Source organism: Schistocerca cancellata, chromosome 1 (genome assembly GCF_023864275.1).
Source record: "Schistocerca cancellata isolate TAMUIC-IGC-003103 chromosome 1, iqSchCanc2.1, whole genome shotgun sequence".
Classification (NCBI taxonomy): domain Eukaryota; kingdom Metazoa; phylum Arthropoda; class Insecta; order Orthoptera; family Acrididae; genus Schistocerca; species Schistocerca cancellata.
In genome coordinates, this window is record NC_064626.1 from 873,342,183 (window position 1) to 873,361,587 (window position 19,405).

Consider the following 19,405-nt stretch of genomic DNA (forward strand, 5'->3'; position numbering starts at 1 on the left):
AAAAGAAATGTGTTTTATCTACACACCCTATTTTTCCACATAATCTCCATTCCATTCTATGGCCTTCCTCCAACACAAAACAAGGGCATGTACGTCTGTACCAATCCTTGTTCTGGTGGCAGAGCCAGTGCTTCAGTGTGTTGATCACCTCCTCATTGTCCTCAAAATGTCTTCCAACTGCTGAGTCATAATGCATCTGTCCTCGCAAATAACATCATCAGCTGGCTGCAACGTGTCAGGTGTGACAGCTGTGGACGGTGACTAACTGTACTTCTGTCAACAGCAGATGCTCCATAGACTTTGCACAAGTGTTTGTGAATATTCCCCACAGTTCCTTTCTCTGCAGAGAGAAATTCAATGACAGTGCATTGCTTGTGATGTATATTACCTACAGATGCCATTTTGAAACTGTCCTGCAGTTACACTGTCAGAAGTGTTGGAAACTTGGCGCTCTCACTCAGGAGACTTCAAATAATACATACATAATGTTTCTGCATTTCTGGCATTGTTTTCAGCTGAGAAATAAAGTGTGGTGCATTACTTTCTGGGCAACCCTCATACATGCATTGTCTACATTAATGGTTACCTGCTTGCCACTTGATAATGGACATACCTCCAATATCAGTTCCACTCTAGAATAAAATAAAATTTAAAAAAATAATAAATAAAAAATAAAATAAACAATTTCTTCCAGCTGTTCTATGGTTTCTCCTTAATGTTTTACAGTTGTTGCACCCAAAACGGACAAATTATTTTTAATGTAACAGATGGGATTAGGGAATGATGGAGGCATGAAGACAAATTTTCCTCACTCCAGACCTGAATGGAATATGACAAGGTTACCTTAAATAGTTCTGCATAAACGCTCATGGAACTTAACTGTAAGTGTAAATGGCTCCCTCATCACTCAGTGAGACTTGCATCCTTCCTCAGCAGTAGCAACAGCAATCTTCAGTCCATAGAGCTGCACACAATAGAGACGCAAGCACCAACCTGATCCACCAGACTCCACCAATGAGGTGTTAACATTCACAAAGCAGCCTGGCATGCTCTGAGCCCTCAGAACAGACAAAATATCTCATAGGCAGTGTATAACATATATACTTGCATATGGGGCGACATGTATGACACAGTTCCTCAGCAAAAAATGCCAAAACAGTTCTTTGACAACCTGAAGGTATGGTAATAAGATTCTCTCACTTTTGCTGGTGCAATGGGTAAATGGGAATAAGTAAAAAATGAAGCTCACTTCTGGAAGATAACATGCTACAAGGTGAGGGTACCACACACGTATCATAGTTCACATGGTACTTGGAATTTAACATGTTCAGAATTCACTTGGGACACTTTGCAACTAGTTCAGTGTCAATGTAACTATTTAGGTGCTGGAGCTTTCTCGTTTTGACTGATAATACATACCCAAGATATTCATAGCCCACCTGATTGAATCCATCTGTGCTGCTGCAGAGCAGCATTGATTGTTATTATGAAAAGAAAATATTATAGAAAGTAACTCCAGCTCCTATTTCTGTCTCTGAGTTATACCTCTGGTGAAACACAGAGTTATCATGTCTCAAGTCATATCAACAAAGTAGTAACAGGGTGCCTTTATCAGTATGTTCCAGTATACTATACTGAATGTGAAAACACACCTCCTCTGTATGTTATCAGTGTTGGATGAAAGATTATTTTTACATAATTCCTTACAAATTAAAACAGTAATGTGAACACCACAACAATCTCATGCTCATGGTTCCAAGAAAAATAAATGTGAAAAGAAGTACCAAATGATTATTTGTTTGATAATAACTGTCCGCACGTTTTTGAACATACCTCAGTTTCCACCATTTAATTGCAGTCTTTCAGTTTCCAACATTCAGTATGAACAATCTCCAAGGATTTTTGTTTGTGGTGGAACTTTGCTTCGAACTGAGCCTGATACCCTCAATTCCTACAAACAAAACTAATTCACCCTAAGAAAGGAATGACAGAAATGAAACTATTCATAATGTGAGGGCCAAGTCCCTTTGCTACACAATCCATTTGATTTATGTTTTCCAGTGACCTTAGGTCAGCCAATGTAGCTGCCCAAGATTGCCCTTTCAGTAGTGATATTCCCTCAACTGAAAAACAAACAGACCATTTTGCCTTAATGCTTTATAAGAAAGGGAAGAAGTGCCTCAGGAGTGCAATTGAAAAACTGTTCTATCTTCTGAAAACAATGTACACAGTGCAAAGGAACACACAGTACAATATTGCAGAAGTATTGCATAAAACTTTATTTCACTGATACAAAGTTATGCTTCAACTGAGTATATTTTCTGTTTAGGTATTTATAATTACAAAAATAGTACAAACATCAACTCCACAGATGTTAGCACCTATGGAATCAACTACATATTCTTATAAACAAGGCCCTACAACCTAGTGTAACATTATAATAAGCCAATAAACTTTTTTATTGTGGCATAACAACCCATATAATTTTTGAATACTTTAAGTAGTCTGTTGTTACATACAGTGCTCAATAACCGAAACGCTATTCAGTCTAAAGATAAAAATAAATCCATGTACCATTATTTTTCAATGCTAGAATTTGTTACTCAACATCACAGCTTTGAGAAGGAAGCAGGTGCCACACCTCCATACTTCTCTGTTACCTTTCTAACTATTGCATGAACTGAGTCATAATGCGGAAGTGTGTCACGACGAACTCGCTCTAACCAGGCAGCAAGTTTTGGACGCCCCTCACAAGGATTGTAGCCTGCCATTCCTGGAAACATAGTTATTAAAAAGCTACCACAATCTGCCCACATTGAATTAGAAAATGTATCTCTTTAGTATGCTACTATTATAATTTGTATTAAATACAGCTTTAATGTTGAGGAGTTGCATTACAAGTAATGTGTAACACAGAAATTAATCATGAGAAGCAGCATAGACCTTGTCACTTAAGAGGTATAACAACTCTACACATCTTCCTCTCTTCTCCAAATGAAGTGTTTATTTGTGAAACTTATACCTGCTGTTATTTTGCATGCTACTGGGTACAACCCTTTATATCTATTTCACTTCATTTGAAATTATTCACAAAAAAAGACACATCACAAAGGAATTATCCAAATCAGACGGAAATTGGTAGATGTGATGTGCATGTACAGGCAAACAAATGATTACAATTTCAGAAAAAATTGATGATTTATTCAAGAGAGGGAGCAAGTCAATAGCATGTTCATAAACCTCTCATCCTTATGCAAGCAGTTACTCAGTTTGATATTGATTGACAGAGTTGTTGGATATGCTCCTGAGGTGTATTTTGCCATATTCTGTCCAATTGGCACATTAGATTGTCAAAATTCTGAGTTGTCTGGAAGGCCCTGCCCATAATGCTCCAAACATTCCCAATTGGGGAGAAATCTGGAAACGCTGTTGGCCAACATAGAGTTTGGGAGGCACTAAGGCAAGAAGTAGAAACTCTCACCATGTGCAGGTGGGCATTATCTTGCTGAAATGTAAGCCCAGGATGGGTTGCCATGAAGGGCAACAAAACAAATTGTGGAATATCATCAGTGTTCCGCTGTACTGTGAGGGTGTTGCAGATAATCACGGGGGTCCTGCTATGAAAAGAAATGACACCCCAGACAATCACTCCTGGCTGTTGTACTGTATGGCAAGCAACAGTAAGGTTGGTATCCCTCCCCTATCCGGTGCATCTACAGACATGTTCTCAGCCTGGAATCTAGTTGACTTGAGTAGATTTGTCTTCAGTGATGAGTCCTGCTTCAAAATAAACCCAGATAACCAGCAAAGACATGTCTAGAGGCATCTTGGATAGCAGTGGGATACCAATATGACTGTTGTCCACCATACGGCCTGACAACCAGGAGTGATGGTCCGGGCTGCCATTTCTATTAATAGCGGGACCCCTTTGGTTGTCATCTGCGGCATCCTTACAGCACAGACATATTCTACACTGCATTTTGTTGCCCTTCATGGTAAGTCATCCTAGGCTTAATTTCCAGGGAGATAATGCTGATTTGCACACTGTGAGAGTTTCTACTGCTTGGTTTCGTGATTGCCAAACCCTACCTTGGTCAGCATGGTCACTGGGGCTCTGCCCAGTTGAGAATGTTCAGAGCATTATGGACAGGTCCCTCCAACAAGCTCAGGATTTTGATGATCTAAAATGGCAATTGGACATAATTTGGCATGATATCCCTCACGGGGGCAGCCAACAACTCTGTCAACCAATGCAAAGTTGAATAACTGCTTGCATAGGGCCAGAGGTGGATCAATACATTATTGACTTGCTCAGTTTGTGAAGCTCTTTCTCTTGAATAAATTATCCACTTTTTCTGAAATTGTAACCATTTGTTTGTTTGTACATTTACATCACACCTATCGATTTCTGTCTCATTTGAATAATTTTTTCGTGGAGTACCTCCCTCTCCCTCTCTTCCTCCCCCCTCCTTCCCCCCTCACTCTCTTTTCCCCTTCTTAGAGTGTATTACTTCATAACTTACCCACGAAATCTTAAGAAACATTCATTAGTTACGAACTGAAACAGAAACAAAGAAAAATATATGCAATTCGTGGTAGAAAATCTTCAATAACTGCAGTGTGACACACAGGATTCATTTTCAGGAAACAACAATAAAAGAGAGTAATGGAAGAGGATGCATTATCTGTAGCGAGTGTTTACAGAAGAGAGCATCAGATTTCCCCCAATTGGCTGAGCCCTCTTGATCCCTGTAGAGTAGGAGTGAGTGACAGAGATCTCTTTTTCATCCCCTTTCTTATAACTACTCATTTTCAACCATTAAACATTCTTTTAACTAAACGTCCAGTCTTCACTATTGGTGTTCCACAAGGTAATACTCACTAGTTTGCTCAATCTCACATGCTCCAAGTAGATCAGCAATACTGATTTTGTCTCCAGCCAAATATGGCTTGTTGTTCAGCCAGATCCCTTCTACTTCATTCAAAGTTTCTACCATTTTTCGTTCTCGCCTAGCCACTGTTTCAGGATTAGGCGGCGTTCCTTTGATTCCTGGAAGCATAAACTGTTGAGGAAAAAAATTCATTTAGTATAGTTTAAAGATAGGTATTAAGAGACATATACAGATGCACATATACAAGAAGTTAGGTATCTAAGACACAATATGCTAGCTTTTCAAAAGCACTGCTTTTGGCAACAAGAGAATCTTCAGTATAGCAAAACTGCAAGACATATCTACTTATACACAGTTTTTCCAACAATTCATTTTTGACTGGTGTGGTAATTTCTTGTTAAAATTTGTTTCTCCACACATTGTTGCCCTAAAATGTGATAATTTGCAGGATACCATAAAAATTTTCAAGGAGCAGGGTAGGATGTAGATTTAGCACTGTCAAGTATCATGCAAAATACTATGAAACTAGCGATCAAGGTAGAATTCGCATTTGGGTGTCAAACTGTTCACAGAAAATGAAATCATTTCCTTAGTACAGTGGCAGTCTTCATGTTAGCTCAACCTTTCTAGTTAACCTCCTCATACCTGTCTTTATCACTGCTGCAGAAAAAGGATCAGGCCAACAGTGTTGCCAGATGCTGTTACCACTTTTGTGCCCACCCCTCTTCTCCTTGATAAGCACAATGTTATCATGACTGTAGAACACCTGGCTCACATCCATTCCCAATTATTGTGCCAATATCCGTGCTCCTTGCTGCTCAATATGGTAACAGCAATACTTTACCTTTTGCCGATACACAAACAAGACTTGTGGCAGCCTGCTGAGACTACATTCAATTAAATTAAACATGGTAGAATGAATGTAGCAGACTCAAAGGGCATGGTATACTTTACTTGTGTTCATCCATAAACATCAATGCTTCAATGAAAAGAGAAAATACTGTTATCTACATCAGAAGAGAAGGAAACAAGTTATATTTCATGAACATAAATTGTCATTTCCAGAAGTCAGCACCTTGTCAATTCCTACTGATTACTACACAGTCTGTCAGAAAATAACAAATTCTACAACATGTCAAATCTGGAAGAAAATGAACATCTTAGAACAGTCATATGCTGTTAATCATTTCCACAGGTCAGAGTGAGAGAAGTTTTTGGGAGTTTCTCACATGCATCTGCTTTAATGCATGCCTGGATTACACTAAACACAAACAACCCAAGAAGTAGCTTACAAAACACATTTGTTGCATTTAAGTTAGTTTACTGAAATTAAGATATAGAAGAAATGCAAATATGTAATACACTCATTAACATAATATATGACCGAGCGAGGTGGCGCAGTGGTTAGCACACTGGACTAGCATTCGGGAGGACGACGGTTCAATCCCGTCTCCGGCCATCCTGATTTAGGTTTTCCGTGATTTCCCTAAATCGTTTCAGGCAAATGCCGGGATGGTTCCTTTGAAAGGGCACGGCCGATTTCCTTTCCAATCCTTCCCTCACCCGAGCTTGCGCTCCGTCTCTAATGACCTCGTTGTCGACGGGACATTAAACACTAACCACCACCACCACCACATAATATATGAACTTCTGTAAGGAAACAAATTGCTTTGATATCAAAACTAAGTACGTAGTTTTTTTAAGTTTATATAATTATTTTTGTTGATATGCACCACGATTTTCTAATTTGTTTGCTACAATGGATTTAATCATATGAGGATGGACTTACAGATCGTTAACTCAGAAATCATACTGATAACACACACAATTTTTTTGCATATGCAAATGAAATATGCTCACCTTTTAAGTATCAAAGTAATGTAAGATCACTGGAAAAGATATCATATTAGTCATCGCCTTAAAAGGGCTCACTGGTTTCTTTGGGGCACTGTAGATATTACAGAACTGGTACCATGTGGTTATATGACCCTTCACCTCAGATGTGAGTCACGGCAATCGTGCTGTCTATATACACATGTCAGTTATATGGAATCAGTGCAGTAAGACGGGTTGACGTGACAATGTGACAGAATGGCAGGAAGTGGCTGCCTTGTTTTGACAGGCTCATGTTCAGCATGGAGTCTGATGCCTCCTGGAAATCATCAAGCTTATTGTCCAATGCACTTACCTTCAAAAATATTATGAACAGATCACTATTTGCCTTTTGAGATAATGTAAATTATGTGCACCTCCTGTCAAACTTAGTTCTTATTGCATGGCACATCTTCCAAGAAGCCGAATCAGTTATATCAAAAATGGCATAGATCCTACCTGACAGGGTCAGAGGAGCATTATATAATTCTAATCTTAATTTACATAAAACCATGGACATTTATATGTTACTCTGATCACTAGGTCTTAATGCTGGTGCATGCTGTTATGTGTAACATTCTGATAATTATGTAGCTCCTCAAGAGAAATCAAATATGGTACTAGCAATGGCTTCCTCTCAGTTAAACAGACCTGTGAATAATGTAAGTGAATATATTTGCAGATAACTCTCATCGAGACCTCTCTGTTGAGACCTTGCTGAGTTTCAATGACAATCAGTTTTGAACACAACTGGAATTACTGCTGTCAGTGACTGTAGGTCCATCTTAATCAATTTCCAAATGAGTTATTAAAAAAAAAAGGCAACTTTAGAATCTTGCCTTGTAACATTTCAGCTCTTTCCTTGAGTTTTCAAATAAAATGTGGTTTACTTTATTAATGTTGAGGGTGGAATGTATTGCACATATAACTGATTAATGTTTTTGGGTAATCTGTGTCAAACAGGTTTCTGTTGTGAGTTAATGAGCACTGCACTCTCATTTAAATATACGGCCGAAAGAGTCAGCCTACAGGAATTGTGAAATGAACTCTGTTGACCAGGACTGCGTACCACAAGGGCACAGATTCACCACAAGATGTAGAAACTCACAGGCGTCTATTGTCTATTGAGGCCTAAGTGCTGTAGTGTGCAAGTGAGACAGACGAAAACCTACGTCATAGGGAAATCCAGTAGAAGGCTTTTGTGGCCAAGGAGACGTAGCAGTGTTAAATATGGTGGACCTACGATCAGCCATAAAGGGAAAAATGTATGAAAACTATTTAATTCTGTAGTGGTGCGAGGAATCAAGCCACAGTAATTTTAATCTGTCATCCTCCATAAAATTTCATGGTGATCCCAATAAAACTTGAATATTGATCACATCTATAACAGTTTAGAATTTACTGTTAAAGTGAAGTTAACAAGTTTTTTAACAAAGAGCTGAATGCTAAAATCTGAATGCTTTGGTCGATCTTAACGATTGACATTTCATACAGAAGCACAGCATTAAAATGACAAATGTTGTAAATATCAACTCTGTAATTTTATTTGTTTAAAAGATGCAGTAAATTTAAATTATCAGTATTTTCACTTAAGCATCAGATCATCATTTCCTCCACACAAAACACATTGAACGATGGCAGCATGCCACCTTATTCAATCATTAGGTAATAGAATATTTATTGTAAAGTTTAGTACATAATAGTTACTTTTGTTCTTTATTTATCAGCAAGCACATTGGTGCAAGGCTACTGGCCATGACATTCAAAGTTAAGAAGGAAACTGTATTGGTTTTATGTAAATGAATTTAACATCTATTATGTAATGGGTATTATTGTTACTTTATTTAGAACGCGAAAGTGGTCAAGCTTTGATTATTTACATATGTTAAAATGTAAAATAATGTAGAATCAGCTGTAGCCAATCAGATGAACAGTTCAGGAAAGGGAACTGCCCTAATCAGTTGAGCGAGGGTATTTGGCACACGAGAAACACGGCCGGAGACGGGCAGAGGGGCAGTGAGGCTGGAGACACCAAAGTGGACAATGCTGGTGAAGACATGAAAGCAGCCGGTTGGTCTTTAGGTAGCTAGGAAGTGGAACAACTTAGAAAATTTTGCGTTGTGTGGTATCATGGAACTTAGTCTCTGAGTGGTGAGCAGCCACGTGCCTGATGTGAATTCCAACTTTTCATGTAGTCAAGTAGGTGGAGTGCTGGACTTGTGTTTTGTGATGAGATTGTGAATGATCTAATTGTATCAAATGGATATGCGCTCAAGTGTAACAGTAACTCTAAATACGACCACTTTTGCTATTAGTTTGATTTCAGAATAAACATTTTTCTAACCAAATCACAACTGCATGGCCTACATCATTTATGGGTTGTTCAAAAAGATTTCGGGCTTGCAACCAGTCGTCTTAAACTTCATTGCATGATATTTCGGCTGGACAACTGCCAGCCATCTTCAGGTGAGCTGAACGAGGACCGATGAAGACATTCTCTGCTCCAGCTTACATAGTGCACTGATAGTACTGCCACACATGTGTTGCAGTCGCGGAGACAGAAGGGCCACACCTCCCAGCGGCAGCGCCCTTACTGGTGGAACTACAATAGGTCATCTGCTGTCGGTATTGTCACTGGCCGCAGCTATTGAAGTCTTCTGGCGTCTTCGTCTCAAGCAAATTTCGGAGATGGCGGTATTCCATGCATTATTCAATTGGTAACCACTGTCACGGTTCATTAGATTTCCTGCAATGTGTATTTCAGCTGATTCTTTGATAATGGAGTCCCAAAAAGTTGTTGCAGTGGCCAAAATCGAAGTTTTGCCGTACTCCATTGAATGTCTGTTACAAATACCATGTTCCGCAACTGCTGACTTACTGAGTTGCAGTAGGCGAGTGGAACGTTGATGTTCTGTACAATGCTTTTCCACTGTACGCGTTGTCTGTCCTATATAGGCCATACCACATTGACACGGTATTTTGTAAATTCCCGCCTTCTGCAGTAACAAATCCTCCTTCAACGATCCCAGCAAATCCGAAATCTTAAATGGCAGACGAAAAACCACTTTCACATGAAAATTATTAAGAATCCTTGCTATCTTGAAGGAGCTATTTCCGATAAAGGGAAGAAAAGCTAGGGACTTGGCTGGCGCATTCGCCTCTTTATCCATTTCCCGGTTCCTGGCTCTAGTTGAGAAGGCCCTGTTAATTTGGCGGGTCGAGTACCCATTGTCTCTGAACATTGTCCTCAAATGTGCCAGTTCCTTAGGCAAATTCTCTGCATCTGACACCGTGTGTGCCCTGTGTACAAGGGTTTTAAGTACAGTCTTGGTCTGTGATGGGGGATGGCAACTTGAAGAATGCAAATACAAATCAATGTGAGTGGGCTTACGATAGACAGAATGTCCCACAGTGCCGTCACTCTTCCATTTAACCAAAACATCCAGGAATGGAAGGCAACCATCTTTCTCTAGTTCCATAGTAAATCGAATATTCTCATGGATGGAGTTGAGATGATGAAAAAACTCCATTAACTTTTCTTCTCCGTGGGGCCACACTATGAAAGTGTCATCGACGTATCTCCCAAAAACAGTTGGTTTACAGACGCTGATTCAAGTGTTTTCTCCTCAAAACAGATGATTCGCCAGGAAAATTTAAAATTTTATATCATTTATGGGTTGTTAATTTAGTTCCTGATATTGTTATTACTCTTACTATATGTTATATTAACTTTGTATTTCGTAAACTTGCCAGCAGCCAGAAAATTTAACCAAAGGTCAAGTGTCTAATTTAGGGCATGTAACGCAACATGTGCGGTTCATCCCCTAAAAGAGTTTGAGCCAAGACATTTTGACGAAGAGGAACCGCATGTGCCCATGGGATGTTAGCTCTCACTGTGAAGCATTGCATTCTGCTCATGGAAATACTGTTCACTGAAAACACCTGTAAATATCGCTGAATAACTATGAAGCAGGGCAGATTTTTAAGTGGGGTGGTCAACACAACTGAAAAAGTTCAGTCAGTTGTTTCATTATCCTAAGAAATGTGCAGAATGCGGTGAATCATAAGACCTCTCGAGCTTAACTGACTAACTAACACCATATAAATCTTTGAGAAGTCAAAATACATCTTGATTTTATGCTGAAACAATAAGTAGGGCAACCTCCCTAAGGGAAAAATCACCCTCCTTACAATTATGGACTGAGAACTGATATTGTATTTCTGGTTCTCATATAATTTGTCCTATTGATAATACACATCATATAATTCTAACCTTAATTTACATAAAACCATAGACATTTATATATTAATCTGTTCACTAGGCCTTAATATTGGTGCATGCTGCTATGTCTAATGTTCTGATAATTATGTTGCTTCTCAAAAGTAATTAAATATGGTACTAGTGATGGTCTCCTGTCAGATAATTAGACTTGTGAATAATGAAAGTGAATATATTTGTAAATAGCTCTCACCAAGATCTATCTGTTGAGAACTTCATGAGTGTCATATCCATTTTATTAAAGGAGTTGATTAATTTCAAGGTATGGTAATTAGTGACAGCCTCCCACTGCTAAACAAACATCTAAATAATACAAGTAAGTCTATCTGTAGATAGTTCTCACTGAGATCTCTCTATATACATCTCACTAAGTGCCATATCACTGAGTTTATTAATTTCAATGTATTGTATTTTTCACTAGCTGTAGCTCAGGAACCACTGACTATACTAGAACTCTGATAGCCAATAATTTCATCTCAACTTTATCTTTAATTTGTCATTTTTACTTACTCAGTATTTTTATTCCTTTATGAAATTTCACAACTAGTGTGAACAACACAAAATGCCTCAATACCAATTTTACAGTCTGTCTGAGAGCTGCCATCCTATGCTGCTTAGACAGCTCGCATGGTTCACAATGGCTAGGTTTTTCCCACCCTCAGACAAAGACAGCCCATCTGCCGGGTTGACATAAAGCACCGTCTTCCCAAGAACATGTAGCTGCTGGCAAGCTGCTCACCATCCAGCATGCTCTGACTCACCTCTTGTAAGTAAGCAACCACCACGTTGGTGGAAGCTGTCGTTCTGTTGTCACACTGCTCATGCATATCGACATGTCATCTGATGAGGAATTCACTTCACAATGTCACAACCTCATCTTGGAAAAATTTCTGTGGATGCCTGTGCAGGATACCAACTGCTGTAAAGTATGTTGGAGAAAGATTTCTTACAGTGCAATTCAGGAGGCAGTTGCTGAAGTGGAGGTGGTGTTGGTGTTAAATGTGAACATAGGAGCTTTTGGAGTGCACAGTCTGTGTTTAATTCAAACGAAGATTGTAAGATGTGAATGCCGACACGTAGAAAGGTATCTCACTGAGCTGAGTAGGACCTGGTGAAACAGATGCTGTATCATTTGTAACTTTTTAGCGTATGCACTGTAAATGCTATATATGTTTATTAAATTTTAATAACTGTTGTTCCAAGTATAAAATATCAAAACAGATAAATGCTTGGAAAATGTTTACTTAGTGCAAATAACAACTACTAACTAAGGCTTCATACGATGAAGCCACTATGAGATCAATTAATAATCTCCAGACAATAAAGCAATCAAACTGTGCCAGGACCAGTGGCCACGTTTTGCCCATGGTTTACAAAATAAATCCCAAATTTCTAATATTTACATGATTACTCTTATTACTTTATGTAAGTATAACTATTCTCGATGAGATGTTCATTGCATAATAATCATATATCAAATTAAAAGGGTTCACTAAGCATAGGGAGGGATACATAAAAATTTCATTGTGATTTCCTATTTGTTTGTAAGTAAACATCAGGATTTGAAGACAAACTGCCAAAACATAAGTTACATACACACACTTATATTACTTTCTGTGAAGTGCAGAAAAAACAGCCCAGATAAAAACGCAAAGTGAAAGAATGAATATAAGTATGATATGATATAAACAAAGAACTATCAGCAATGCACTAGTTCTGTTTGCCTAGTGCATGATAGAGAGGGCAACAAGTTTAAATCTAATGGTCCAAGCAATTTTTATACTACTAATACCAGCAAAGGGAAGAGAGGTGACTGCATACACAATGTAGTTATGTGCTGATTAAATCTTAAAGTTCTCTGCAATGTCTCATGGTGTGATGGCACATGGCACTATTATTGATGACAGTTTTCTTATATGGAAATATTTAACTCAACAACCCTTGGTATTATTCTAGAGAAATTAGCTGTGTGTCAGTACTAGTTTAACCTTTGTCTTTCTTTTATTTTGGCATATGTCATGCAGGTCAAAGAAAGGAAATAGAAAATCATCTCCATGAAGACCCTAGCAATAGAGATGTTTCAACCAATCAGTAGTCATCTGTATATTATTTTAAAACTATTTCAGACAGTGTCCACTCTCCATCTGAAAAAGAAGCAACTGCACTGATGTTGACATGTATGCAAACCTTCTTCTCCTTCTTCTTCCTTGTCCTCACACACAACCATTATATATAGTCAGCTTCCCTAATCCAGAGGGTCCATTTGCTTCAATAGGATACATGTTGCTCAAACAAGTCCATCTTCCTCTCTTGTCCATTTGCCTATAGCAAATGAAAGGTTTTTCTTCATGCACAGTCATCTGGTCTGTGTAAGATAGGACCATAAAATCTGTCTAGATTCCACTATTTTACTTGTAAAAGGTGCCATTTTCAAATGAGACTTCATGCATACATTATGGACCTTATACTTCAGGGTGACTCCACATGACTATCACAACATATGCATCTCCACAGATGCAGCTTTTGCCTGTGTGTGTTCTTCGCAGCTTATACTGTCTTGATACAGATCATTGATGGTCTAATGACAGTTTTGTATAGTTTGCCTTCTGTTTGAATAAATATTTTTATGCATCATGAGACTCTCGCAGGCATGTACCATTTATTCCAAGATGTGGTCATCTGACACGTAATACCTGCATCTCTAGCTCTGTCATCTGATGACTGACCCCAGACATCTGCTAATCTCTGGTAATTTTGTTCTGTCTAGTAGGACATTGTTGTCAAGTAGTCTGGGTCTAGTGGTTTCAAAGTTGTACAGCATGAATTATGTTTTAGTTCAACTGACATTGATACTGGCACTCTCTAACAACACTCTCCACTGCTCTAAGGTCTCTTGAATTTCTTATTTGTCTTCTTGTATCAACATCATATCAGCATACAAAAGAATCCTAGGGAGTGAGCTTTTGTATACTCTAAGGAAAAAAAAAATTATGCACCACAAAGGAATTATTCAGATGTGATGGAAATCAGTAGATATGATGTACATCTTGTAAAGAAGCTAGCCTCCTCAGAACTTTTACATGTTAACCAAAATGTTCGATCCCATACAGATTTTGGCTAGACTTGGGTTAATTTTCTTACTTCAATTATATATGTGTCACCTGTAGATATTTATGAATATATCCGATTCACAAAAAAACTATTTTTATGACAACATATTTTTAATATTCGCATCAATCTATTTTGTAATAGTGATCTCGTGCCCCAAGAAGTAGTAATCAAAACTGTCAACTTACACGACCAAAAACCAAATTCACAGTAAATATAATACTGTTAAGATTCAGTTTTCACATAAATAAAATTTCTATCTTCATTTATAATTTTCTGTCAATAATGAAATCAATTTTATAAAACAACAGGGAAGTACTATTTTTAGTACTGTCAAAATTTGCAACTTCTGTTATTGGCCATTTAAGCTGTAAATCTTTGTTTTAATAACTACGAGGGATGCCCAGAAAGTAATGCACCACATTTTTTCTTCAACAATTCTTTATGATCATAATGAGAATTAAACACACGAAAAAATGGTGTTTTATCAACACACCCTATTTTTCCACGTAATATCCATCCCGTTTGATGGCCTTCCTCCAGCATGAAACAAGGGCATGTATGCCCTGTCAGTACTAATCCTTGTCCTGGTGGCAGGGCCAGCACTTCACTGTGTGAATCACTTCCAAATCATCCTCAAAATGTCTTCCACAAATGGCATCCTTTAATGGCCCAAATAAGTGGAAGGCTGAGGGGGCTAGGTCAGATGTGTCAGGTGTGACAGCCGTGGATGGTCTCCTTGACTGTTGCAAATTGTGGAGCTCTGCCGAACCGCCTTCTGATGACCTCACCCTCCGTGCCCAGTGACTAACTGTACTTCTATAGACAGCAGATGCTTCATAGACTTTGCACAAGCGTTTGTGAATATTCCCCACAGTTTCTTTCTCTGCTGTGAGAAATCAATGACGGCATGTTGCTTCTAACTTACATCACCTACATACACCATTTTGAAACTGTCTTGCAGCCACGCTACCTATCATAAGTGACAGAAACTTGGCACACTCACTCAGGAGGCTTCAAATAATACATACCTAACATTTCACATTCGCAGCATTGTTTTCAGCTGAGGAAAAAAATGTGGTGCATTACTTTCCGTGCAACCCTCGTACTTTCAGAAAAAATCTGAAGAACGATTCACACACTCACTCACTCACTCACTCACACACACACACACACACACACACACACACACACACACACACACACATTCTTTGTATGGTTCAAGCAAGTTGCACAACATATATCTGGAAAGTGTCAAATATGTGATGGTAAATTGTGTTTCAAGAACATGTGAATAAAAGAAGAAAGTGGTTAAAAGCAACATAATGTTCCAGCAGCTTGTCATTTAAGCAACCCTGAACAAAATCTTTACAATAGGTTACAGAGGAACAAAGGAACTAGCCCTGACACTGAGACCAACTTTGCGAGATAAGTACTGTTTTTCAGTACTGTTTATTTGCTCTTACTTTAACATTGTTTAAACTAGGAGATAGTAATCACAACATAATAATTGTGATTCATAATATATTGACTGTAAGTAAGGGAGTGCATTATAATGTACAGGCAGACAAATGATTACAATTTCAGAAAAAACTGGATGATTTATTCCAGAGGAAAAGCTTCACAAATTGAGTAAGTCAGTAACACGTTGCTCCATCTCTGGTGCTTATATATGCAATTATTTGGCTTAGGATTCTCTGATTGAGTTGTTGAAGGTCCTACTGAGGAATATCATGCCAAATTATGTCCAGTTGCCATGTTAGAGAGTCAAAATCCTGAGATGGTTTGAGGGCCCTACCCATAATCCTCCTAATGTTCTCAACTGGGGAGAGATCTGGCCAATATGGGGTTTTTCAAGCACAAAGATAAGCAGTAGAAACTCTTACAATGTGCAGGTGGGTATTATCTTGTTATAATGTAAGCCCAGGATGGCTTGCCATGAAGGGCAACAATACAGGTCATAGAATATCGTCAGCATACCACTGTGTTGTAAAGATGCTGCAGAGACAAATAAGGTGGTCTACATCTACATCTACATCCATACTCTGCAAGCCACCTGATGGTGTGTGGCGGAAAAGCTGCTATGAAAAGAAATGCACTTCTGATCATCACTTCCTGTTGTTGGGCCATATGGTGAGCAACAGTCGGGTTAGTATCACATTCACTGGAGTAGAATTGTCTTCAGTGATGAGTCCCACTTTTAACTGACCTTTGGTGACCAGCTGAGACTTGACTGGAGATGTCCCAGATGGTGGTAGGATACCAACCTGACTGTCTCCTGCCATACTGCCCAACAACCAGGAGTGATGGTCTGGGGTGCTGTTTCTTTTCATAGCAGGATCCCTTTTATTGTCATCTGCAGCAACCTTAGACCACATTAGTATGCCGAGAAAAGTCTACAACCTGTATTGTTGTCCTTTGTGGCAAGCCCCCCTCGGCTTGCATTTCAACAAGGAAATGCCCACTTGCACATGGTGAGAGTTTCTATTGCTCGTCTTTGTGCTTGCTAAGCCCTACCTTGCTCATGTGGGGTTGCTGATTCCCCATCAGGCACCTCCCCAAGTGGCGGATAGGGGAAAGTTCTCCAGATAGGGAGGGTACCAGGGAAATAAAATACCTGGGGAAGACCAAAACCAGCAGGTATGAGGGCCAATGGCTTGGGAGAAAGGCAGAGGAGCCCCCAACCATCAACTGCTGCCTTGCAGTCAGTAGAGGGATCTACAGACGCTAAGAATGCTCCCCTGAAAACGGAGACGGTTACCCAGCAAGCTGTAAGGGGCAACCCCTCAAATGGTTGGGCAAAATATTAACAATTTTCCCTGTAAAAAACATTTGTTGCAAATGCTAACAAAGGAATAACCTGGACAGATATTTTGATGATGATCCCAGCAAACAAAAAAAGTATAAGAGATATGTACACAGGAACACTGACTGTGCGGAGTCTATACCAAGCTGGAGCCCAATGCCAGCTGCTAATGCAAGTCAGCAACTACAGTATACAACTATTGGCTCTCCAGGAAATTAGGTGGAAGGGATGTGACATAATGGTCTTGAGAAATTTCACTATCTTCTATAGTGGCGGGAGGACAAATACCTTTGGAAAAGGTTTTGTGGTCACTAAAGAACTGAAACATGCTGTGATATGCTTTGAACCAATCAATGAACGGATGTCCATGTTAAGATTAAGGGGAAAATTTTTCAACATAATAATTATAAATGTACATGCATCAACAGAGGAGGCAGATCAACTACAGAAGGATGCGTTTTATAGCAAGGTAGAGCAGTTGTATGATCAGGCTCCCAAACATAATGTTAAGATCTTAATAGGAGACTTGAACACAAAAGCAGAAAAAGAAAAGGCTTATCAGCCAACTATAGGAAGAAATGAAATATCAAATGACAATGAAATTATGATTATAGATTTTGCTACAAGTAAAAACATGAGTGTCAGCAGTACATGTTTCCCACACAAAGGAACATGAATGTCAACTGATAGACAAACTAGAAATCAGATAGACCATATATTTAATGATCAGAGGCATGGATCAGCCATAACGGATGTTAGTAGCCAATGTGGTGCTGACTGCAGTCCAGACCATCATATAGTGAGAATTAAGCACAGGAAAGGGTATCATTATTGAGTAAACAAAAAGGTCACAAACAAAAGAGTTTTGACATTAAGAAACTGAAGTTAGAAGAAGTATGGAGAGCATATCAGACAAAAATAGAAGAGGGGATTAAGAACGATACTAATACATCACATGAAGATATAGAAATAATGTGGAAATGATGTAAGGCTGCAATCCTTGAGGCAGCTGGAGAGGTTCTGGGAAATATATGGGCTCAAAGGAAGGCAGATTGGTTTGATGGAGACTGTATGAGAAGAATTGAGGACCATAACATAGCACAAATGAAATTATTTCTGAGAAGAACTAGAGCAAATATGAATGAATATAATGAGAAGTGCTCTATATCTAAGACAGTTTGCAGACAGAAGGAAAGAGCACTGGAAAAGAAAAAAAATGAAAGAAATTGAACAGCTAGGAAAGAGAAGCAAGTACATGAAATGTACCAAAAGATTAAAGAAGGAATGGCCAGAGTTTAAGACAGAACAAATGTATGTACAAATAAAGAAGGGGCTTTCATAAGGGAGAGTAATAAAATACTTGACAGATGGGTGGAATACTTCCAAGAGTTATTGAACCTAGAAGTAGAAGGATTAGAACAAGAACTGTTGGAAATAACTTCTTATGGACCATAGGTCTTAGTGCCAGGACCCACACTGGAGGAAGTGATGCAAGGCATTAAGACCTTAAAACACAATAAGGCACCTGGAGAAGATCAGGTCCAGGCAAAACTTCTCAAATATCGTGGGGAAACAGTGAGGAAAGCAATAAACACAGTAATACCAAGCGTCTGGCAGGAGGAAAGTGTGCCAATGGAGTGGAAAACAGCTATTATGCGACCCATACATAAAAAAGGACATAAATTAAACTGACAGAACTATTGAGGAATCTTCCTGCTAAATACTACATATAAAGTGCTCTCCAAAAGTGCTTACTCCCTATGTGGTAGAAAGAATTTGAGACTATCAGAGTGGTTTTAGAGGAAATAGGTCAATAACTGACCAAATATTCACATTACGCATACCACTTGAAAAATGTTATGCACAGCAAATAAACATACATCAGCTTTATATCGATTTTATACAAGCCTATGATAGCATCTCAAGAGTGGCATTGTGGAATGAAATGGAAGAGGCTGGAATACGTAAGAAGCTTGTTAAAAATACTATGACAACCCTCAGTGAAACCAACTGTAAAGTAAAAATACAGGGTGAACTCCAAAGAAGTGGAAGTGAAGAAGGAACTACGACAGGGAGACAATATCTCCTCACTACTATCCAACCTCTGCCTGGAAAAAGTCATAAGTCAAATAGAGTTGAATAGAGGAGGAACCATTTTTAGTCATTCACTGCAGTACATAGCCTATGCAGATGATGTAGCATTACGCATACGTAACACTACTGTACTGGCTGATGCCTATCAACAACTGGAGAGAGGTACAAGAGAACTTGGCCTGGTAGTCAATGTTAAAAAGACCTGAGGCCTGAGCCCTGAGCGAATTCGTATGTTGTTGCAGTGGCCAAGCTGTATCTCTTAGCTGACTGTTGCAGTCCCTGCCACTGTACAGGCACTTTGTAAGGAAGACAGACCACTGTGCCAGCAGCGGTCAAAAGCACTGATATGACACA

At 38.9% G+C, this 19,405-nt stretch overlaps 1 protein-coding gene across 3 annotated transcripts in view; it reads right to left on the bottom strand.

Annotated features, from left to right (window-relative positions):
- Positions 1 to 2,273: 2,273 nt before the first annotated feature.
- LOC126190189 (glutathione S-transferase theta-1-like) overlaps positions 2,274 to 19,405 on the bottom strand; it is a 112,151-nt gene continuing 95,019 nt past the window's right edge. For all 3 annotated transcript variants that reach the window (XM_049931004.1, XM_049931005.1, XM_049931001.1), the window contains exons 6-7: positions 4,883 to 5,063; positions 2,274 to 2,773 (exon numbers count right to left, since the gene is read on the bottom strand). In XM_049931004.1, the coding sequence (XP_049786961.1) occupies positions 2,610 to 2,773; positions 4,883 to 5,063 (345 nt within the window). In that variant the 3' untranslated portion in view covers positions 2,274 to 2,609. The remainder of the gene's footprint in view (positions 2,774 to 4,882; positions 5,064 to 19,405) is intronic.